The 18959-nt window shown below is 44.0% G+C and overlaps 1 protein-coding gene across 1 annotated transcript in view; it reads left to right on the forward strand.

The window, feature by feature from the left end:
- The window catches only part of ATRN (attractin), a 147024-nt gene extending 128368 nt beyond the window's left edge, over positions 1–18656 (forward strand). The window contains exons 28-29 of the mRNA XM_085059314.1: positions 11763–11877; positions 13385–18656. Coding sequence (XP_084915440.1) covers positions 11763–11877; positions 13385–13509 — 240 coding nt within the window. The 3' untranslated portion in view covers positions 13510–18656. The remainder of the gene's footprint in view (positions 1–11762; positions 11878–13384) is intronic.
- Positions 18657–18959: the final 303 nt, after the last annotated feature.

Here is an 18959-nt window from a genome sequence, read left to right on the forward strand (position 1 = left end):
GTCAGGCTGGAGGCAGATCTGGGTGGATATAGTTACGCTGCTGATGGTTTTGGGTTGCAGTCTGTCTGTCTGGGGCTCTTCCCTTCATCTCTTTCTGTTTTCTGGAAGTAAACTAGCTAAAAACACCGCTCCTGTGGAATCAGACCAGAAGAAAGCTGTCCTAAGCTTTTTGATCTCTGACAAGTTGTCTGCACTCAAACTATGGAGAGGATAAATTTTGGATCTCTTTGCTTCTGATGAGTGCATTATTTCTGCTCTTGTTCTGCTGCCATCATCTTCCTTATTGCACTTGTCTGGCCTCCTTGGATTACTCTAGAATGGATGGAGAAGCTGGTTTGAAGCATAATAAGTAAGACTGTGGAGAAATATCCTATTTCAGACCCAGAAATCGTTACCAACTGGTAGTTGCCTCTGTGCTGATAACTCACATGCATGTTTCTTAATCAATTTGGGGCACAAATGAGATGGTCTGATTCATGCAAATGGCACAAACCTGGTACAGTGATCCTGAATAGATGAATGTGGACCTGTAATGTTGTGCCAACAGGTAACTTCATAAAATTACAGAGTCAGTATTTTGGGTTGGAAGGGAACTTGAAAAGATCATCCCATTCCACCTACCTGCCATGGGCAGGGACCCCTGGCATCATCTGCTGGCAGATGTGGGTGCAGAACAAGGATGTCTGTACATGACAAGTAGAGTTATTAAATTTTATGAGGTTTATATGGTTTCTTTTCTCATCTTGCAGAACTTGGGTAGGGAATAAAAGTAGTCATAAAAGACTAGAGTGTTTCAGGGGAGGAGAGGAAGCTCAGATAGGTTGTGGTTTCAAAGCAGCGTGGGGAATGGTGCTTCTGAGTCTGACATGTTGGCTCCTGCATGGAAATGAATTTAAATAAAAATTAAAAACCAGTCTGAGTATCTATGGGGTGCTGTGGTTTAACACCAGCCAGCAACTTGGATTTTTCTCCTCATACCTTTTGCACCTGCATAGAAAAGGCTCATAGCAGGAGGGAGCTGCAGGAAGATGGGCTGGGACAATACAGAATTGGACAACTGCATTTTTCTTTTTGATTGCTTTGTGGTTTAGCTGTTCTTTAACTCTTAGCCAAGAAGAGAGGGAAATGTCACTGCGTTGTTGGATGTTGTATCTGCCCTCCAGTTCCTCTGCCATCCACTATGTTAAAATGTGAGTCTTCATTTTAATGCAGGAAAGCCAGATTTATTCATTATCATGAATCCACTGATGGTTTTCTTTCCCCATGGGAATCAAAGCTGTTGGTTAATGATGAGTTGATTTGAAGGTTACAAAGGAGAAGTGGAAAATGGGATGTCTTGTCTGCAAGAGATTAATTTCCTATTCCATTGTCCATAGCCAGTTGGCAGCCCGTGTCAAACTAGTTCCATCCTAAGCTAATGTTTTCCAGCTGGACAGTATTAGAACTGTGTTTTCAATTAGTATTTTTCCTGGGGTACTTAGGACTAATAGAAAGTGATTTACCTGCAGGGAAGCAATTCCTATTAGAGGCTGCAGCTAGGCAACACATAACTAGCTCCTTTGGTTTATTTGCCACTCAGCAAATACCCACTGAATCACAAATCTACCACTAAATTTGCTTAGTTATTACAAAATCTGTTGGCTTCTCTCTGCAGCTCTTGGTGTGTTCAGAGGAGCTGAATATTGCAATTTTTTTTCTAAGGGTGTTTAACTTCCTTGGGTGCCTGGGACTCATCCAAGTGTCTGACTTGGTATTGCTGTAGCTCAGGCTTTTTTAGAGCTTGTTATCAAATTAATCTAAGTCTTCTAATCCTCTGCAGCCATTTTTAGAAGCTTTCCCAAAAGAATTTGGAAAGTTTATAATTTTGACATTGATTTCCACATATCTTGAAGTTGCTAAAGGCAAGAAGTTACCTTGGAAAAAACATGCACAGCCTAGCAACCAAATGCTGAGATTGAGCAAAACACAGGGTCAAAAAGAAAATTTTTTTATTGGGAAAATATTATCCTCATGTTGGAAAAAAAAATATTGTGGAATCTTTTGGAGCAGAGCTGGTCTGTGGAGCAGCCTTTGCTGTGCTGTGCTTAGAGATCCATCATGTGAAGCAGTGCGAAGGGTTGCTTATCTTTACATCCACGATCTTTCGTTTCCTAAAGGGAAAGGGGGAAGCATTTGGTGAGCAAAATCCTTTTGAAGTTCATTTAGCATGTTGTGTACCATTGTACCAATGTGCATTTAATTTTGCTGTTTGAGGGCTTCACTGCAAATCCTGAATCAGACAGCAAGCTGATTCCTTAAAAATAGCAGAATAAGAGATGGAAAATAGCATCTTACTCTAGTAATTAGTTTGCTTTGTTATGGGAGAAAGTGCTGTTGAGTGGTTTAAAGGCTGCCAGAAGATTCCATCTGTTCAAGAAGTGCAGAGCTGAAGTGATGAGCTGATCACGGGAGTGGGCAGGGGCTACCACAGATTAATTAATATCTTTTCAGTCCATTTTTATTTTTCATGCGAGTGAAGCCCTTGTTAAATTCCTTTTACATTGCAATGAAGTTGCAGCCTGCAGTAAAGGAGGAGAGAAATGAGTAGTAAGCCCTGTGCCACAGGGTGCAGGGTTTGGAGAAGCTGCAGGGGTACCACTGTGGTGAGGAATGATTTGAAATGAAGCGTCTGCCAGCTCCAGCACTTCTATAGGGTGAATTCATCTTAATTTTGACATGTAGCTTGATTTTGGGCTGTTTCATGCAGCTGGAGTTCACTGAAGAACTAAGGGCCAAGGAACTGATGTTTTTTACAGCTTTTATCCTGTTCTGGTTGTCACTCTTGATGACTCACTTTCCCCTTTACTTCACACATTGCTGACCTGCTTTTAGTCCATCAAATTTGCTGATGGACCAGCTTTTGTGACCTCTGCCAGCCTACCCAGTGAGCTGGGTGAGTGTAAGCACAGCAAGGACAGAGCTCTGCAGAGCTGAGCCTGGGAGGTCCTGTGCAAGCAGGCAGGTTGGAGGAGGGCAGGCTTGAGGTGTGATGTATAAAAGCCATGGTAAGCAGAAATGACCAGGCTGTGTCAAATCATAGAATTGATTAGGCTGGAAAAGACCTTTAAATCTCCATGTGCATTCATGAGCACAGCAGCCCCACCATGAAATCATTCTTCAAGTGTTCACCATTAAACCAACTCTTAAGTACCACATCCACAAGATTTTTGAACATTTCCAGGGATGGTGATGCCCATTTCCTGTGCCAATGCCTTACAACACTTTCCACGAAGAAATTTTCTCTAATATCCAATCTAAACTTCCTGAGGTGTAACTTGAACCCCTTTCTTCTTAACTGATCAAGATGTGTTAGAGGAGGACAGAGCAGCTCAGGGTTTTTCAAGGATGATATAAATAAGCTATCCTCAAAAGAATAGTTGCAGGATGGGGATGAAATTGAGAAGGGTGGGGAAATAAAGTGAATAATCCTGATGTGCTGTGGCAGTTGTTGTAGATGGTTCACATGCAGCCTGTGAGGCCAGAAAGGCCAGTGTGGTTCTGTCTGACCTGGCTAAGGTAGGCTCTGGGCTCCTTAACTCACCTTTGGAAAGACAGTTTGATTTCTGAAGTCTTATTTCTGGGCTTTCTGGTATTTACTGGTTCTAGGAGCTTTTCCATGCCTCGCCACTGAGGAATTCCAAGCCTGTAGCTGTCTCAGTGTGTGGCTTTCTCTTTGTCTTCAGCAAAACCACTTCCACTCATTAGACTCCCTCCTGTAGCATTGGGGTGACAAAGAAACACACGAGGACACCCCAGCTTGTACTTTCTACTGGGTGTTTATTCCTCTTACGTTGGCCCACTTTTAGGTCATGGAAAGTGTGGGATCCCCTTGGAAGGAATGCCAGTGGTAGGAAGGGGATGTTCTCTGGGCAGCAAGGTGTGGAAAGAGGAGCAGCTGCACTAGAATTCCATATAGGCTGTCTGTGATCCCTTCTACCAAAACATCAACAGAAATACCTGATAAAACCTTCACCTAATGAATTATTTCCAGTTTACAAGTGCCCAGTATATTGTTTTGATTTCTATTGCAAAAACAGGGGAAAAAATTAGGGAAAACTTTTGCTACTCCCATAATATAATATAGAATATAGATATTTGGAAGGGAGCTGTCATGAGATGAGCAGAAATATCTGTTAAGCCTGTCTTGTATTTAGGGAATATTTGGCTGATAAGTGATTTTAACTAGTTTTGGATTTGAAAACTGTAAACATTTCTGCAGGTTGGACCCTGATTTTAGCTGATAAGGAGGAATTTGCTGGAAGGAAAGGAAGGAGCACAAAGCTTCCCTCAAGAGAGGGATTTTTTTAAGTTCATTTTTTCCCTCTAACGAGCATCTCTCTGATTGAAGTACTAATAACACCAGCAGCTTCTCAACAGCATTATCAAGGACCTATTTGCATTCATTTATGCCAAGTAGTTGTTTTGTGTGTTGTGTTTGCAATCTTCATCCAACTGTCCTATTTCATTGGGGTTTTTGCTTCTCCTTTTTCCTCTGCAAAAACCAGCTGAGTGGTTGAAAAGAGCTGTAAAAATCCTCTTCACCCGTACAAAAGCAAAATAAATACCCACCACTGGCCATACATATATACACACACACACACACACACACACACACATATACACACATATATGTACACACATATATATATGTGTCTCTGTGTCTGTATCTATATATATATGTATCTGTATCTCCCAGATTTGCTATCCATGGCCTCAGCCATCCTCTCCCTGGGGAGGGCTGGGAACTGAAAAAGGATGAGTGTTGGCATCCGTGAGTGGCAAAGCTCAAACTGTGACATGGGATTTGGTCATTTCAGAGGAACTGCCTTGGAAATCCAAATTCACCTCACCAAATCCTTCCCTTCAGCCCAAGCTGGTGGCTGCTGCTGGGTTGATGTGCACTTGAAAATACAGAGCAGTTGTGGAATAAGGTTGGAGCAGACTCAGGGCCCTGGGGAGTTGGTGCCATGTGGGCTCCAGATACAGGCTGCTTGGATCTGTATTTTCCATTTCAGGCTGTTAACATCCATCTGAGGGTTTGGATATGATTTTTATTTAGTTCCTCACATGCAGCAACCCAGTTTTGGGACCAAGTCAATTCATTCCCCAGCCCTTCTATAATTCTAAGGTTGATATCAGGGACAAGGTAAATGTAAATTTTTAATCTAAACTCATTTCTGTGAATTATTGCTGGAAGTTCATTTATCTCTATCTTGCAGGACACACATATTACCCTGAGAATATGATTTTTAAAGCTTAATAATCTATTTTTTATAGGAAATTGCTTGTAACTTATTTTGCAAATGTTCACTCGGCTTTTAATGGCACAATTTAAAAACTTGCAAATGGAATTTGACCCTTTTTCAACAGAGTGAAATCACCTGAACAAGTGGAATCAAATAATAAAATTGAACTGTTTGGGTAATGTTCCTTTTCTCATCCCTCACCATAAGATTTTTCCTTTATTTTAATTTCCTTCCTGGAAATTGAAAACCATGTAAGAGTTATTTGATCAAACCACAGAAACATGTTTTCTTGTTAAGGAAAAAAATTCTCTGTGGCATTTTTTTTAATATATCTTGAAAAGCAATATGCTGGCAGTGTATCACAGAACCTAAATAAAACTGATGCTGTGTTTGTGAAATTATACAGAGTATTTATTGTTCTAGCCATTAGTTTTATGTGACACATTATTAACTCTTTGAATTTGTCAAATAAAAGCAGCGTAAATAGAAATAATGAGATGAAATAAAAATGTTTAGCATTGTGTGAGCATCACACAATTCAGCCTGCTTGGGGAAAGCATTTGGCTGTGAAATTGACTCCCAAGGGAACTGGTGGTGGATTCCACACCTGGGTCACCTAGAAATAGCCCAGACAAATTCCTGGGAAATGCCCTGTTTGTGTGGAAAATCCTGCTGGAGAAATTGGACTAATTAAATCCCCTAATATGACTCTTACTACTTTTAATGTCTGTAATGGTTTACATTTTATGCATGTTAAATACACATCAAAACTCAGAAACAATTTGAATTACTTAGCTTTTTAGTGCTGGTTTGGGCCAGTAAAATCATCTGTGGAAAACAGCTGACAGCAGATTTCACTGCCTCAGGGAACAACGGGGTTGTGTCACCACTTAGTGAAATACCATTAACTTCCTATTGCCACCCAGAAAAGGGTGATCACTGTTCCCAGGCTAAGAGGACTTCACTGGCTTTTTGGCCTTTATTTGACTTTTGCACCATCTTAATTCTTGGAGTTCTTGGGTTTTTGCCAATCATGTCCATTGATCATGGCTTTGCTGCTGTGGAGGAGCATGGAAAGCCCTTTGCAGGGGAAGGGCTCAGGTTATTCAGGACAGCGCAGGGCATGGGGGATTCTGTGCCCTGCTCAGGTGAGAGCTCACCTGCAGAGCTGCTGCAGGGCTGGAGCCAGGCTGGGAGAGCTGGGAGTGTGCCCTGGAGAAGGGAAGGAGCCAGGGAGAGCTCAGAGCCCCTGGCAGGGCCTAAAGGGGCTCCAGGAAAGCTGCAGAGGGACTGGGGACAAGGCATGGAGGGACAGGAGACAGGGAAAGGGGAGCTTGGGCTGGGATCTTGGGAATGAGGGATTGCTGGCTGGCCTGGAATTGCCAGAGCAGCTGTAGTGGCCCTGGATCCCTGCAGTGTTCAGGGCCAGGTTGGACAGAGCTTGGAGCAGCCTGGGATAGTGGAAGGTGTCCCTGCCCATGGCTTTAAGACGAGTTTTGAGGTCACTTCCAAGCCAAACCATTCCATGATTCTGTGATCACCTCCATAAAATTGTCCTGACAGGGCACTAGAGGGACAATTTTCCATATTTCTTGGAGGACAAGAGGTACCTCAGGCAGGGACCTGACGGCTTGACCAGCTGCACTTGTCTGTCCATGGCCATTGAGCATAATCTTTGTCCACTCACTGCAGCACCAGGGCTCTGTTCTCCCCTCTGTTTTCCCCTCCCAAGGTGGGACTCTGCTGTTCAGGTGCCTCACAAAGCACTCCTCCTGTGCTGAGCGTCTGAGAGATGCACCTTATTTGAATAGATTTGAATAAGGTCTACTTTATTGTGCCATTAAGCCTTCAATAGAAAGGAATCACTTCTGTAATTCAACAGTGTGTTTATCAAAACACTCTAAATGGAAGTTGCTGGCAGAGGCAAGTTTTAAGCATCTGATGTTGTTGCAAAGTTGGGAAATACACCTATTTTATATATCTTTTTTAAGTTTGCCCTTTAAAAACCATCTCTCAGATCTGGTGTCTGCTTTTCAAGTCCACTCAAAATCTTCTTGCAGGAGAACAGCTTGGATCTGCAACAAGACGATAATGGAGCTGTGTCAGGAGTGGTTTAGGTAGCAGTCAAGAAAAGCTTCTTCCCCCAGAGGGTGTCAGGCACTGCCTAGGCTCCCCGGGGAATGGGCACATCCTGAGGCTACCAGAGCTCCAGAAGCACTTGGACAGTGCTCTCAGACAGAGGGTGGGATTGTTGGGGTGTCTGTGCATTGGTCCAAGATTTGAACTTGATGATCCTTGTGGGTCTGTCCCGACTCAGGGAATTCCATCAGTCTGTGATAAGAGCACTCAGAAACCACTTGAGTGGGGAAAGAAAGGAGACCTGAGCTCTTCTGAGGTCTCCCCACCAACATGCCACTCCGTGAAGCCAACCAGCTCCTCCTCAGCCCCTTTGTGCCCTGGTGGCACCTGCACAGGTCACACCAGAACACAGGCAGGGCAGGGCAGGGCTGGCAGTGGGGCAGAGCCGCAATCCAGGTCACAATGAAGCTGCTGGTTGAAATCCCACATTTTCTTCCCTGTATGTAGAATCTGGGCCCTGGCTCCACCTCTGGGCTCTCTGTGTCTAAGCACAGCATGTCCTTCACTCCCATCTGACCTCTCCTTGCATCAAATTCCTCATTCCTGTCACTGGCTCTGAGTCATTCCAGCGGCTGCGCTTTGTCTCTTGGCCCAGCGAGCACAATGAGTCACAGTTCACAAAACAGGTGCCTCAACTGGGGCTGTCAAAAATAAATGTACAGGACTTGATTCTTTAGGCTAGTTTTTGTTGTTATTAACTTCAGCTTGTCTCAGGAAAAGCTGGATTTGATGGACAATAGGCCATTTTTTCCCTTTTAGTTTTAAGATGGAGATTAGCTGCAGCAAAATGATGTTGTGCTTAATTCCTTGCAAATTAGTTTGCAACTGCCTGACAGATTTTGGGTGCATCATTATCCTTGCTGTGCATACTTGAGAAAAATAACGTTCTCCATGCAGGGAAATATTAACAATTTTTTATTAACCCTAATCCTTTTTGGGGTTGTTCAGCCTGGAAAAGAAAAGGTTTTGGGTTGACCTAATTGTGGCCTTTCAATACCTGAAGGGACCACCAGGAAAGATGGAGAGAGACTTGACAAGGGCCTGGAGTGACAGGACAAGGGGAATGGCTTCCCACTGCCAGAGGGCAGGGATAGATGGCATATTGGGAAGAAATTCTTGGCTGTGAAGGTGGTGAGGCCCTGGCACAGGTTGCTCAGGGAGGTTGTGGCTTTCCCATCCCTGGCAGTGTCCAAGGCCAGGTTGGACAGGGCTTGGAGCACCCTGGGACAGTGGAAGGTGTCCCTGCCCACTGCAGGGCATGCAATGAGCTTTAAGGTCCTTCCAACCCCAATCATTCCATGCTTCTGACTCTTTTCTGAGCAGGTTGATGAGGGAAGGAAGGAGGCTCAGGGCTACATCCTAACCCCAACAATCTGTGCTGTGGAATCAGGAAAACAGAGAGGAGGAAGACGTGCGACCTTGAGGACCAAAGTGAAAATCCCATGGAAAGGGAAAGATTGTGCCTGCAGGGACTCATAATGAGAGTTTCTGCTGCACACTCAGGGTTCATTAGTTGGAAAGGGCAGAGGAGGAGAGAGGGTCTTGCCTGGGGCTGAGAGATGAGCTAAATTCCCCTCCAAGTCCCTTCAGCTCTGTGACTGAGAGCTGTACAATGAATAGCTATTGTTTCTTTCTATTTTATGATGTACTGGAGACTCAGGGTGATTTCAATACCACAGCAGAGGCCCTGTCAGAGCCTGAAATGCCTCTCAGGTCAGCAGTGGTCAAGAACAACAGATGAGGTGCAGAGAGGAGCTCTTGAAGAGCTAGAGGAGGCAGTGCTTGTGTGCAGAGAAGGAACTCAGAGCATTGCTCTTTCAGTTGACCCAAAAGAAGGCTGAGATGTACAGCAGAGTAAAGCCCAGGGAGAGGGTTAAGGCACAGAAGAACGTTAAACAGATAAATAAATCAAGATGTGAAAGATTTGAGGTTAAAAGGAAGTTTCTGGTGGCAGAGTGGGGAGATCCAGGAGCAGGGAGCCTCTGGAAAGGTCTCACACAGGTGATGGCACAGGCTGAAAGTGTAACTCCTTTCACAGCAGAGAATTGTGCTTTTCTGTGCCATTGCCTGCATTAGTGAAGGGCTGGATTTGGTGACCCTTGAGATGGATTTTCCAGCTTCCTGTGTCTGCGAGTTGGCTGGAGGATGGTGAGTGTGCTGCTGAGCATCTTCATGGGTTGGAAGGGACTTTCGAGGTCATCTTGTTCCATTGCCTGCTGTGCGCAGGGACACCTTCCACTAGTGCAGAGTGCCCCAAGCCCCATCCAACCTGGCCTTGGACACTTCCAGGGATCCAGGGGTACCACAGCTGCCCTGTGCTGGGTACTGCCCACCCTCCCAGGGAACAATTTCTTCCCAATATCCCATCTAACCCTGCCCTTTGGCAGTGTGAAGCAATTCCCCTTTTTCCTGGCACTCCACTCCTCTGCAGCTCTCCTGAAGCCCCTTTAGGCCCTGCCAGGGACTCTGAGCTCTCCCTGGCTCCTTCCCTTCTCCAGGCAACATTCCCAGCTCTGCCAGCCTGGCTCCAGGGAAGGGGAACTCCAGCCCTCAGGGCATCTCTGTGCCCATTAATGTATTAGGAGTTAAAACCAAATACACTAAAAAGTATTAAAATAATATCTTCTTATTCAGTTGCTCTTTCCTTCTCTCCCTCCCATCACTTCTCCTCTGCATGGTCTTTGCTGCCCACTCTGCTCAGTGCTGAGGGTGAGCAGGAGAGCTCTCTGTAACCCCAGTACCATCCCCCAAACTCTGGGATTCAGCAGAACTGTTTTATTAACTGGAATAAGTAAGATACTTGAGTCTCTCCAAAAGAAAATCGACTTTGTGTTTGGTTCTCGCTCCCACCCAAATGCCAGCAGTCCGTGGGCTCTGTTCCTGCAGTGCCTTCTCCATGCTCTCTGCATTACCTCTGGCAGCTGAGCTGCTGTGGGATAGAGCACCACAATGTGCTTGTTTGCCTGGTGGAAAAAGCTTTATTCTTAGTTGGATCCCTTGGTTGGGAGCAGGGAGATGAAGAAATCTGCTGTCATAAAGCAGGCAGACAGCAGCTCTCATCATCCAGCCTGTGCAGCACGTATTTATCTGCCTTGCACAGACTAACAAATCCTGCTGCAATCATTGCAGTAAATGTGAGATATGAAAAGTTTTAAGTTTCATTTCGCTTGCTGTCGTCTCCTTTTGTCTTTTTTATTGAGCAGCAGTAATTTAACAGCATGTTTGACTTCCATTCAGGCTTTTTCATGGCTTACATTGTATTGAGTTTCTGTTCAACATTTGAGTACTGTGGTGTAGTTTGATGCCTGATGGAAAAAACACTGATTATTTCATTAATACCAGAGTGGAATTTGTCCATACTAAACAAGAAAACAGAAAGCACTGAGTGCATTGGGTAAAATAGCTTTTGTAGCTGATGTGGAGCAAAAGAAGAAACTCTCTTGAATCTGTACTTATCGGTGTACACTTGCATCCTCATCTTACTGTTGTTACATCCCACAATAGTGCTGATCCTGTGTAATTGTGTGTGGGACTGGAGCCAGGCTCAGGTGAGAACATAGTTTAGTTTCTGGGCTGGGCTGTTGCATTATGGCTTTCTAATGACATCCTGAAGTTGCCTGTTGATCATTCAGGTAAAACCTTTACAAGAGTGCAGTGGGAGGGAGATGGTCACAGACACTGAGCATCAGCAAGGGATCCAGTCCCCTGCTCCTCCAGGAGAGGAGAAAGCTGACTGCCCATTAAATATTAGAATCACAAACTGAAAGGGCCTTTAAAGCCCATCTAATTCCACCTTCCTGCCATGGACAGGGACACGTTCCACTAGACCAGGTTGCTTCAAACCCCGTCCAACTTGGCCTTGAACACTTCTTTTTGTTCTTGGGAAAATGTTCTTTACTGTGTTAATGCAGTAAAGTGTGTGTTCAGGTGGTACATGGGCTTAAATTCTGGAAATCGCCGTGGTCAGACGTGCTGATATCAGTGATGTGCTGCTGGTGGGATCAGTGGAAGAAACCCTCAGTCCTGTTGATTACCTAAGCTGCTCCTTTGTTACTGAATTTAGGAAGAAATACAAGCCTCGTGGAGTGCTCCACTTTTTAATAGCCAGATTTTTATTAAGTGAATGTGTTTCCTTGTGATGACTGGTGTTTTGATTGCTGCTGACAGTGGTTTTAGCTTGGCTGGCTGTGTGCTGGAAATGTGCCAAGCACAGCAGCGAGGCTCATGGTGGTTCATGCCCTGGAGCTTGTGGGAGCTGAAAAGGCAATGCTGGGGGAAGAAGAAAGGTGTAACACACTGGATAACATGTGTTTTCTCCCCTTGCTTCCCTGGCTGCAGACTGTACCAAAGCCTATTGCCCTGGAGCCCTGCTTTGGGAACAAAGCCGCCGTTCTCTCGGTGTTCGTGAGGTTACCTCGAGGACTTGGGGGCATTCCACCACCAGGACAGTCAGGTGAGGATTATTGTTGTCTCTGATGGTATGGCATTATCTCTGTACTCCTCCCTCAGCCTTGCAGATTCCCCTTTCCTGATCCCACAGAAGCTGCTGTAGCCACAGTTCAGCTTGAGACATGCTGGAGGATTTTTAGGCTCCCTGGTTTAGGCCCTGCTGGCTTCCAGCCTGAGCTTTGAGTTAATTACTCGGGTCAGTTGATGTAGGAACATTTGATATTTGGATTACACTTATAATTAACAGCCTCGTGGAGAAAAGAGGGATCTGGTACAGACATAGTTGCAGTAGTTACTTGTGAAAGTAATTTGTCTCTTGGTCTATCCCACTTCATTCCCAGCTCCATTTGCAGGGGGACATCAAGTCACAGAATCATGGAAAGGTTTGAGTTGGAAGGGACCTTAAGGACCACCCAGTTCCACTCCTTCCCATGCTCAGGGACACCTTCCACTATCCCAGGTGACTCCAAGCCCCAGTGTCCAACCTGGCCTTGGACACTCCAGGGATCCAGGGACAGCCACAGCTTCTCTGGGCACCCTGTGCCAGGGTCTCCCCACCTTCCCAGGGAAGAATATCCCATTTAACCCTGCCCACTGTCAGTCTGAAGCCATTCCCCCTTGTCCTGTCACTACATGTCCTTTCAGAGCATCTCTGCTCTCCTTAGGAGCTCTGGACAGTGATGTTTTCCCCATCCAGTTTAAGGTTTCCTTGTTCTCAGCCCCTTCACAGTTAAATTGATGCCCGGGCACTGGGACATCGTCTCCTGGGCAGTGTGGGATTTAACTGGGGTTCTGCAGTGCTCAGTGAGCATGGTGAGGCAAAGGCTCTTGAAAGGGCATTGGCAGGGTTTGAATTGGATGGTTTGGGTTGAGCTGGATTGGCCTAAGTCCCAGATGGTGGTTTGTCTGTGAATAGAGTGGGGAGGCCCTGGCACAGGCTGCCCAGAGAAACTGTGGCTGCCCCATCTCTAGGAGTGTGCAAGGCCAGGTTGGACTGGGCTTGGAGCAACTTGGTCTAGTGGAAGTTGTCCGTGCCCATGGCAGAAGGTGGAACAAGATGGTCTCTAAGGTGCCTTTTAACCCAAACCATTTCATGACTCCCTGATCTGCCATGAGGAGGTTGCAGAGATGATTTATTTGCAGGAAGTGCAGTGCAATCTCCATGCACATTTGCTTTCAGGGTTATTGTAGTCCATCTGTAGATGCAGAGGAAGGTACCTTCAATATTAAGGGTTCAGGCTTCACTATTTAGAGTTTTACATCCAGTAATACCCACCCTCCCTTATTGCATCTTTTCCTGCTGCAGCTGCTTCTAATGAAACATGCAGTATTTCAGCTTCTTTCACAGTTTGTCTGGAGTTCAATTCTTAAGCCAAAGCACTTTCCTAGTTTATTAAAAAAATTCTACACATTTTGTGGCCCAGAGGGATTTTCTCAACTGTTTGTGAAGGACTTATTACTGTGGCTGTTTTGTTCCCCAAACTCTCTGACTGTTTGTTTTGTTGCCCCAGGTCTTGCAGTGGCCAGTGCACTGGTGGACATTTCACAACAGATGCCAATTGCCTACAAAGAGAAATCGGGCGCGATACGAAATCGGAAGCAGCAGCCCCCTGCACAGCCAGGAACCTGTATTTGATGCATGGACATCAGAAACTGTCTAGGCTTTTAAACAAAATGGAAAAGTAATACCGAGGAGGAGGAGGAGGAGGAGGAGGAGAAAGATTTCCAAGTTGTGTCCCAAGAGACTAGAAGCACCCGGAAAAAAACACAACTTCCTTGAACCTGATTTTTTTTCTCTCATCTACGTGCTAGTTGGCTTTATTTGACATCTGCTCCAATTAAGTTTTACTGACACATGGCTTCAGATTGCTCCTTTGTTTTCTTCAAGTTTAAAGTAAAATAATTTTATTGCAGGCGCAGTACCATCCGATGCCGCCGTTCCTGGCCAGTGTAAATACAACAGTAGTCCAATATGAATGACACTCAGGTTTCTACATGGAAAGTGCTTTGTAGTTCATGTATTTATCAAACTGTACAAAAAGAAAAAGATCCAGTGTTTACAGGTGTCAGCTCTCAACACATAAACACTACTATTAATCTTCAAATCATCTTCATCCTTTGTTTTCATTTAATATTTAATTGTTCCCTCATTATTTCAATGGAACTCTCTTCCAGGCACAGCCTTTTTGTAGTCATCATGGTCCAGGAACACAAAAGCTGGGATGGTTTAAAGGTTGATGTTGCTCAGACCATGTGAAATAAATGGAAAAGTTGGATGTTGCTTTGGAAAGACTCAGTGTTTACATAGTCTTAACTTGCTTGGAGTACACCACACACAAGTGCCTAGACTTGAACAGATCTAGGGAGTGAGGAGACTGCTGCACATGCTGCTTTTTAACATAATTAAATTCCTTTTAAAGATATGTATACTCACATCTAGAGTCACCCAAGGCACTCTGTGGTCTCTGTCCCGTGCAGTCAGAGGAAAATTGCATTTTCTTGATCAACCAACTACTCACCCAGATGGAAATATCTGGAAGGCACATAGAGTTTCAGTATCTCATAAGAAAACTCCCAGTTTCACCAGCATTTTCATAGAAGTAGTTTGTGTTCCAGGTCAGATACATAATATTTTTCTGATTTTGGCCTCTTTCCTCCCCCTTTTCTCCCACCATCCTTCTGGATGAGAGCTGAGCTTGGAGGCATTGCTCTTCAGTGGTTATGATTTGCTCCATCTTCTTACAGGGTGTAAAATGCAACACTCCGGGTGCCAGATCACTTGAGGATGAAGTAAAAAAAGAACTTTAAATAAAAATCAAGCAGAGCAGCTTTGTTTTGAGCTGTGCATGATCAGATCCTGGTATTTCCTGTTGGGCTTGAGCTCTGTTAGATGTTGAAGAAGTGGCTGGTAGGTAAAATGATGAGACTTGCAAACAGCAAAGAGAAGGTTTGGTGTTTGGGGTACATCAAACACCATCTGAACTACTCTGACAAGCTAGCATTGTGTTTTGAGGCTTGAGGTTGGATTTAACCCGTCCATCTGTGAGTGGTGGTGCTCAGTGTCTCCCTGGAGGGCCAGGGCCATGTTGTGCTGGAGCTGGTAGGAAGATCTTAGTGAAGATGGCAAACAAGGTGTGTAATTATGCCTTCATCACAGAATTGTGGATTCATCCAGGTCACTGAGTTGGTGGGTTCTGCTGGGGACATCTGGTATTTATTAAATGGAGAAGTAACACATGGAGGGGAAGTGCTCTTGGATCTGGCCAGGTAGCACCTTTCCAAACTGAAACCCAAATAACTGCACCTTTTTTTCTGTGTGTTCTAGTGATCAGTCACATATCAGCCACTCATTTCTGGGATGTTTTTTTCTAACCATGTATTTTGAAGAAGCTCTTTGGAGCATGGCAGCGTCACAATAAAGAGGCGAATTGCTGTGTGTGTCCAGACAGTGGTGATGGGAACAGCCTGATGGTTTAAGGACTGTGGTGGATGATAATTCTGATTTAATGTGTCATTTAACAAGTGCAATGGGACTGCAAAAAATATTGGGACTGCAGAAAAACATTGGGAAAAAATGCATTATATATGTAAATATACGTTAATGCGTCTGTTTCTAAACTAGAAGTTTAAATGCTCTCTGGGAAGAAGGAATTATGAAGGGAAAAGGGCTGAGTTTTGTTTTAGAATGAAGGGATTTAGCCAATTTAAGTTTTACCTGATGCACGAATTACCTCAGACAGATTCATCTCCTGATAGTATTTTCTGACTTGCTCAGTGGTAGGGTTAATCTGAACTGGAGAAATAAGACTGGACTAAAATCCCTCCCCTGATACTACATGTTTTCAGCCATGATGCACATCCTCATGTTTGGAGATTTCTTCTTCTTACATCTCCAGCTGTTTCTGGGAGGAGAGCTGCCAACCCAGATGGAGAAACCCTGTGCTTGAGTTTCCCTCTTCAGGACACTACTTGAGCTGGTGCTTAAAGTTGTTGGGTTTTCCTGATCAGAAACACCTTTCAGAACTGTAGGCCTGGAGGAGTGATAGATTTTTACATTAATAAAAATACATGAATACGGAATTTGTGAGGTTATCTCACTCCTGGAGAGCTGGGCTGTCTGGTCTCCAAAGCCTGCAGTGTGTCCAGGGGTGTGGCTGCAAAATGAGGCATGAGATGTTGGAAAAATGAACAAAAATTATCAAAGGCAAGGTTTATCAGACCCAAAAAATGTAAATAGAGGGACAAGAGTCACTTATATAAATAAAAGGAAGCAGCTCCTTTAGGATGTGGCTCTGCTCTGCATCTGATCTCCATTCTGATGAGGGAGAATAGAATTCATACATAGCTCTGCTGCAGTTTCATCCCAACTTAGAGGTAAACAGGGAAAAAATTGGGAATAGGTAGGGGAAAGAAGGATTGCTGGTGGTTTATCACCAGGCCAGTATCAAAAGTGAAGGATTTTCAGGTTTATTTAGTTTGGAGGTGAGGTGGGGGAGAAGAACCACCTTACTTCATGGGAGAATCTGTAAATAAATGACAAATGACACACAGATTTTGCACTTGTACATAAACTCTACAGGAACATGCAGAACATGGAGAGATTTAAAGTGTATATAAACCAGAAAAAAAAATTGAATGTATTTTTGATGCATTTTAAATGATGTATGAGTTTTGTCTTAATAACTCCTTCATCTGATCAGTATTAGATAACTTTCCAGAGCTTTAAACAGCAGATTATATCATGGTATCTTGCAGAGCAGGGATTACAACCCTAAATTGACTTTGTGTGTTCAAATGCATTTAACTTCAATGTAGAAACCAAGTAAAATAATGCATTTTCCATTTGAAAGGGGGAAAAGCAATGCTTAGAGACAAGTAATGAAGATCCTTAAAGCAGTCACTACATGGAGGATTAAATCAGCAGTTTAAGGCCTTTGTTATTAAAATTGTGGCAGTGATTCCATTCAAAATCACTATTTTCAGATGTTTATAACTGGCTGAAATTCAGCATTCACTGTCTCAACCTTCAGAACATTTTTATTCTTTGAGAGGAGCCTTTAAAAAAATTTAAAATTTCAGAACTGTTAGGGCCCTTTTATTCTAGAAAACAATGATGCCAGTGGATCTCCAAATAGCATCCTTTTTTTTTTTTAAATTCACTGTTTTCCATGTTTTTTAGCCCAGAATTTTCTCTGGGCTGTTGTAGAATGACCCTGCCGTGCTCTGGGTCAATATTTTGGATACAAGAAGATTTATGAGACACAACTTTTGAGTTGTTATTGTCACTCTCCCTGGGCTTAAAAGGCATTGTATTGAGATTACCAAAATAAAATTATTTCTGATGGGGTAATGCCTGTGATTAACATCAGGTCATGGCATGTAGTGTCCAGATTTGATGGTGTGGTACCATTGACATGGCAGCCTCTGCTGGCAGAGCCACACTCCTTTGGGGTACTTAAAGTACTAAAGATTGCTCAGAAACACCATTTCTCTGCAGGAAATGTTACCCACGTTCACAGACTGGGTTTATGGGATGGCTGTAGATGGCTGCTCAGCTTGCTTGGCCCTCAATGAGCTGAAGGGAGGGTTTGAGGCTGAAATCAAACCTCAGGCCTTTTCCATAACCCACAGGAATTCCAGTGCCACAGAGCTGGTCTGCCCCTCCATCCTTTGCTGCTCCAGCTGTTCCCAGCTGCTTTTCCTTTCCTTGAGACCCTGAGGTAGGGAGAGGCATCAGCTGCATCTTGGAGCCTTTTTCCCTGGAAACAGGGGTTTGCTGCACTGAGCTTGGGAGAAAGCAAGGAGCAGACTGTGTGCCCAGAGCACCTTTCCACCTCTCTGGCCACTCCCAGAAAGTGGTGGATGTCTCTGCCTCTCCCATTTCACCTCCATTTGGGAATTCCCCAGGAAAGGGGAGGGAAGGGTTGGATCACAGAGCCTCCTGAGCTGCAGGAGCAGGGGGGAGAGGGGAGGGTGGGCTTTGGGAAGGTGCTCTGAAGGGAAGGGATGGCTTGGGGTGTGCTCCTCATTTTTGGATGTGTTCTTTGCAGTTTTAGCCTAATTCCTTTATTTTCTGTTGGTAGCTGCTGAAATGAGCTGAGTTTCCATGCCAGGACTACTACAATATGTGTATATGCTGTTTTTCTCTGCATCAGGGCAGGTTTTGTTCAGTCTTTTTCTTTGTTCTGACACTACACACTCACTATTTGTGTGCGTCTTCCAGGTACTATAATTCTTTAGACATTTCCTCTCCATTTAGCATTGATTCCACAAACCTCACCAGTAGAAAGAAAAAAATTACAATTGTGGCAGAGTGTATCATACGTCAGTCCATTTTTAAAAAAAAGAAAAAAAGAGTTTTATATTACTCTGAAATTTGTGCACAATAAATGTTCTTTAAACTAAGATCCTTGAATTAATTGTATTCTGGATTTCTTTTCCGCTTTGTTCTGTAATTATTTATGATTCTTATCTGTGTTCCGACTTGAGCTTAGTTTGTTAATATGTATAATTTAGCATATATTGCATTCGTATGTAAATAGGAGCAAGTATTGTAAACTATTTCATTGCTGGGGTTGTGGGTGTTATACATACACACATTTAGGATTGCAGTTTTTTGGTATAATTTTTTGTATTGTAAAATAACAGCTAATTTAAAGCCGGAACGAGAATATTCTTGGGAGGTCTGTGCATTTTAAATACAAATGGGAAGTACATGTATATAAATAAAGGTAAATAATGCAAATCTTTCCTGTGAAATAAAAAGTAGATGATCTGGTTAAATTTGTTCCTCTTCTTATTTATTTTCTTAAAATGGGGGGGAAGAAGTAATTCAAGTGTTTTGGTGTTGAAGGCTCCCAGCTGGGGTGAGGGTGAGTTTGCCATGGTGATGTTGGGTATCAAGGGTACTGAATTTGGGAGGAGGAAGGAGGGATATGTCCTCTGCCAGAGGATGGGGATATGCACTGATGTAATTCAAAGAGTTAAATCTGTAGATTTTACAGGTAGAGACAGTCACTAAACAGTTTCCATTCCAACCCATCACCCTCAGGTTCACCTCCCCCAGGTGCTCTAGGGCAGCCCTTG

This window comes from Lichenostomus cassidix, chromosome 4 (assembly GCF_008360975.1).
Source record: "Lichenostomus cassidix isolate B80296 chromosome 4, HeHo_3.0, whole genome shotgun sequence".
Lineage (NCBI taxonomy): Eukaryota > Metazoa > Chordata > Aves > Passeriformes > Meliphagidae > Lichenostomus > Lichenostomus cassidix.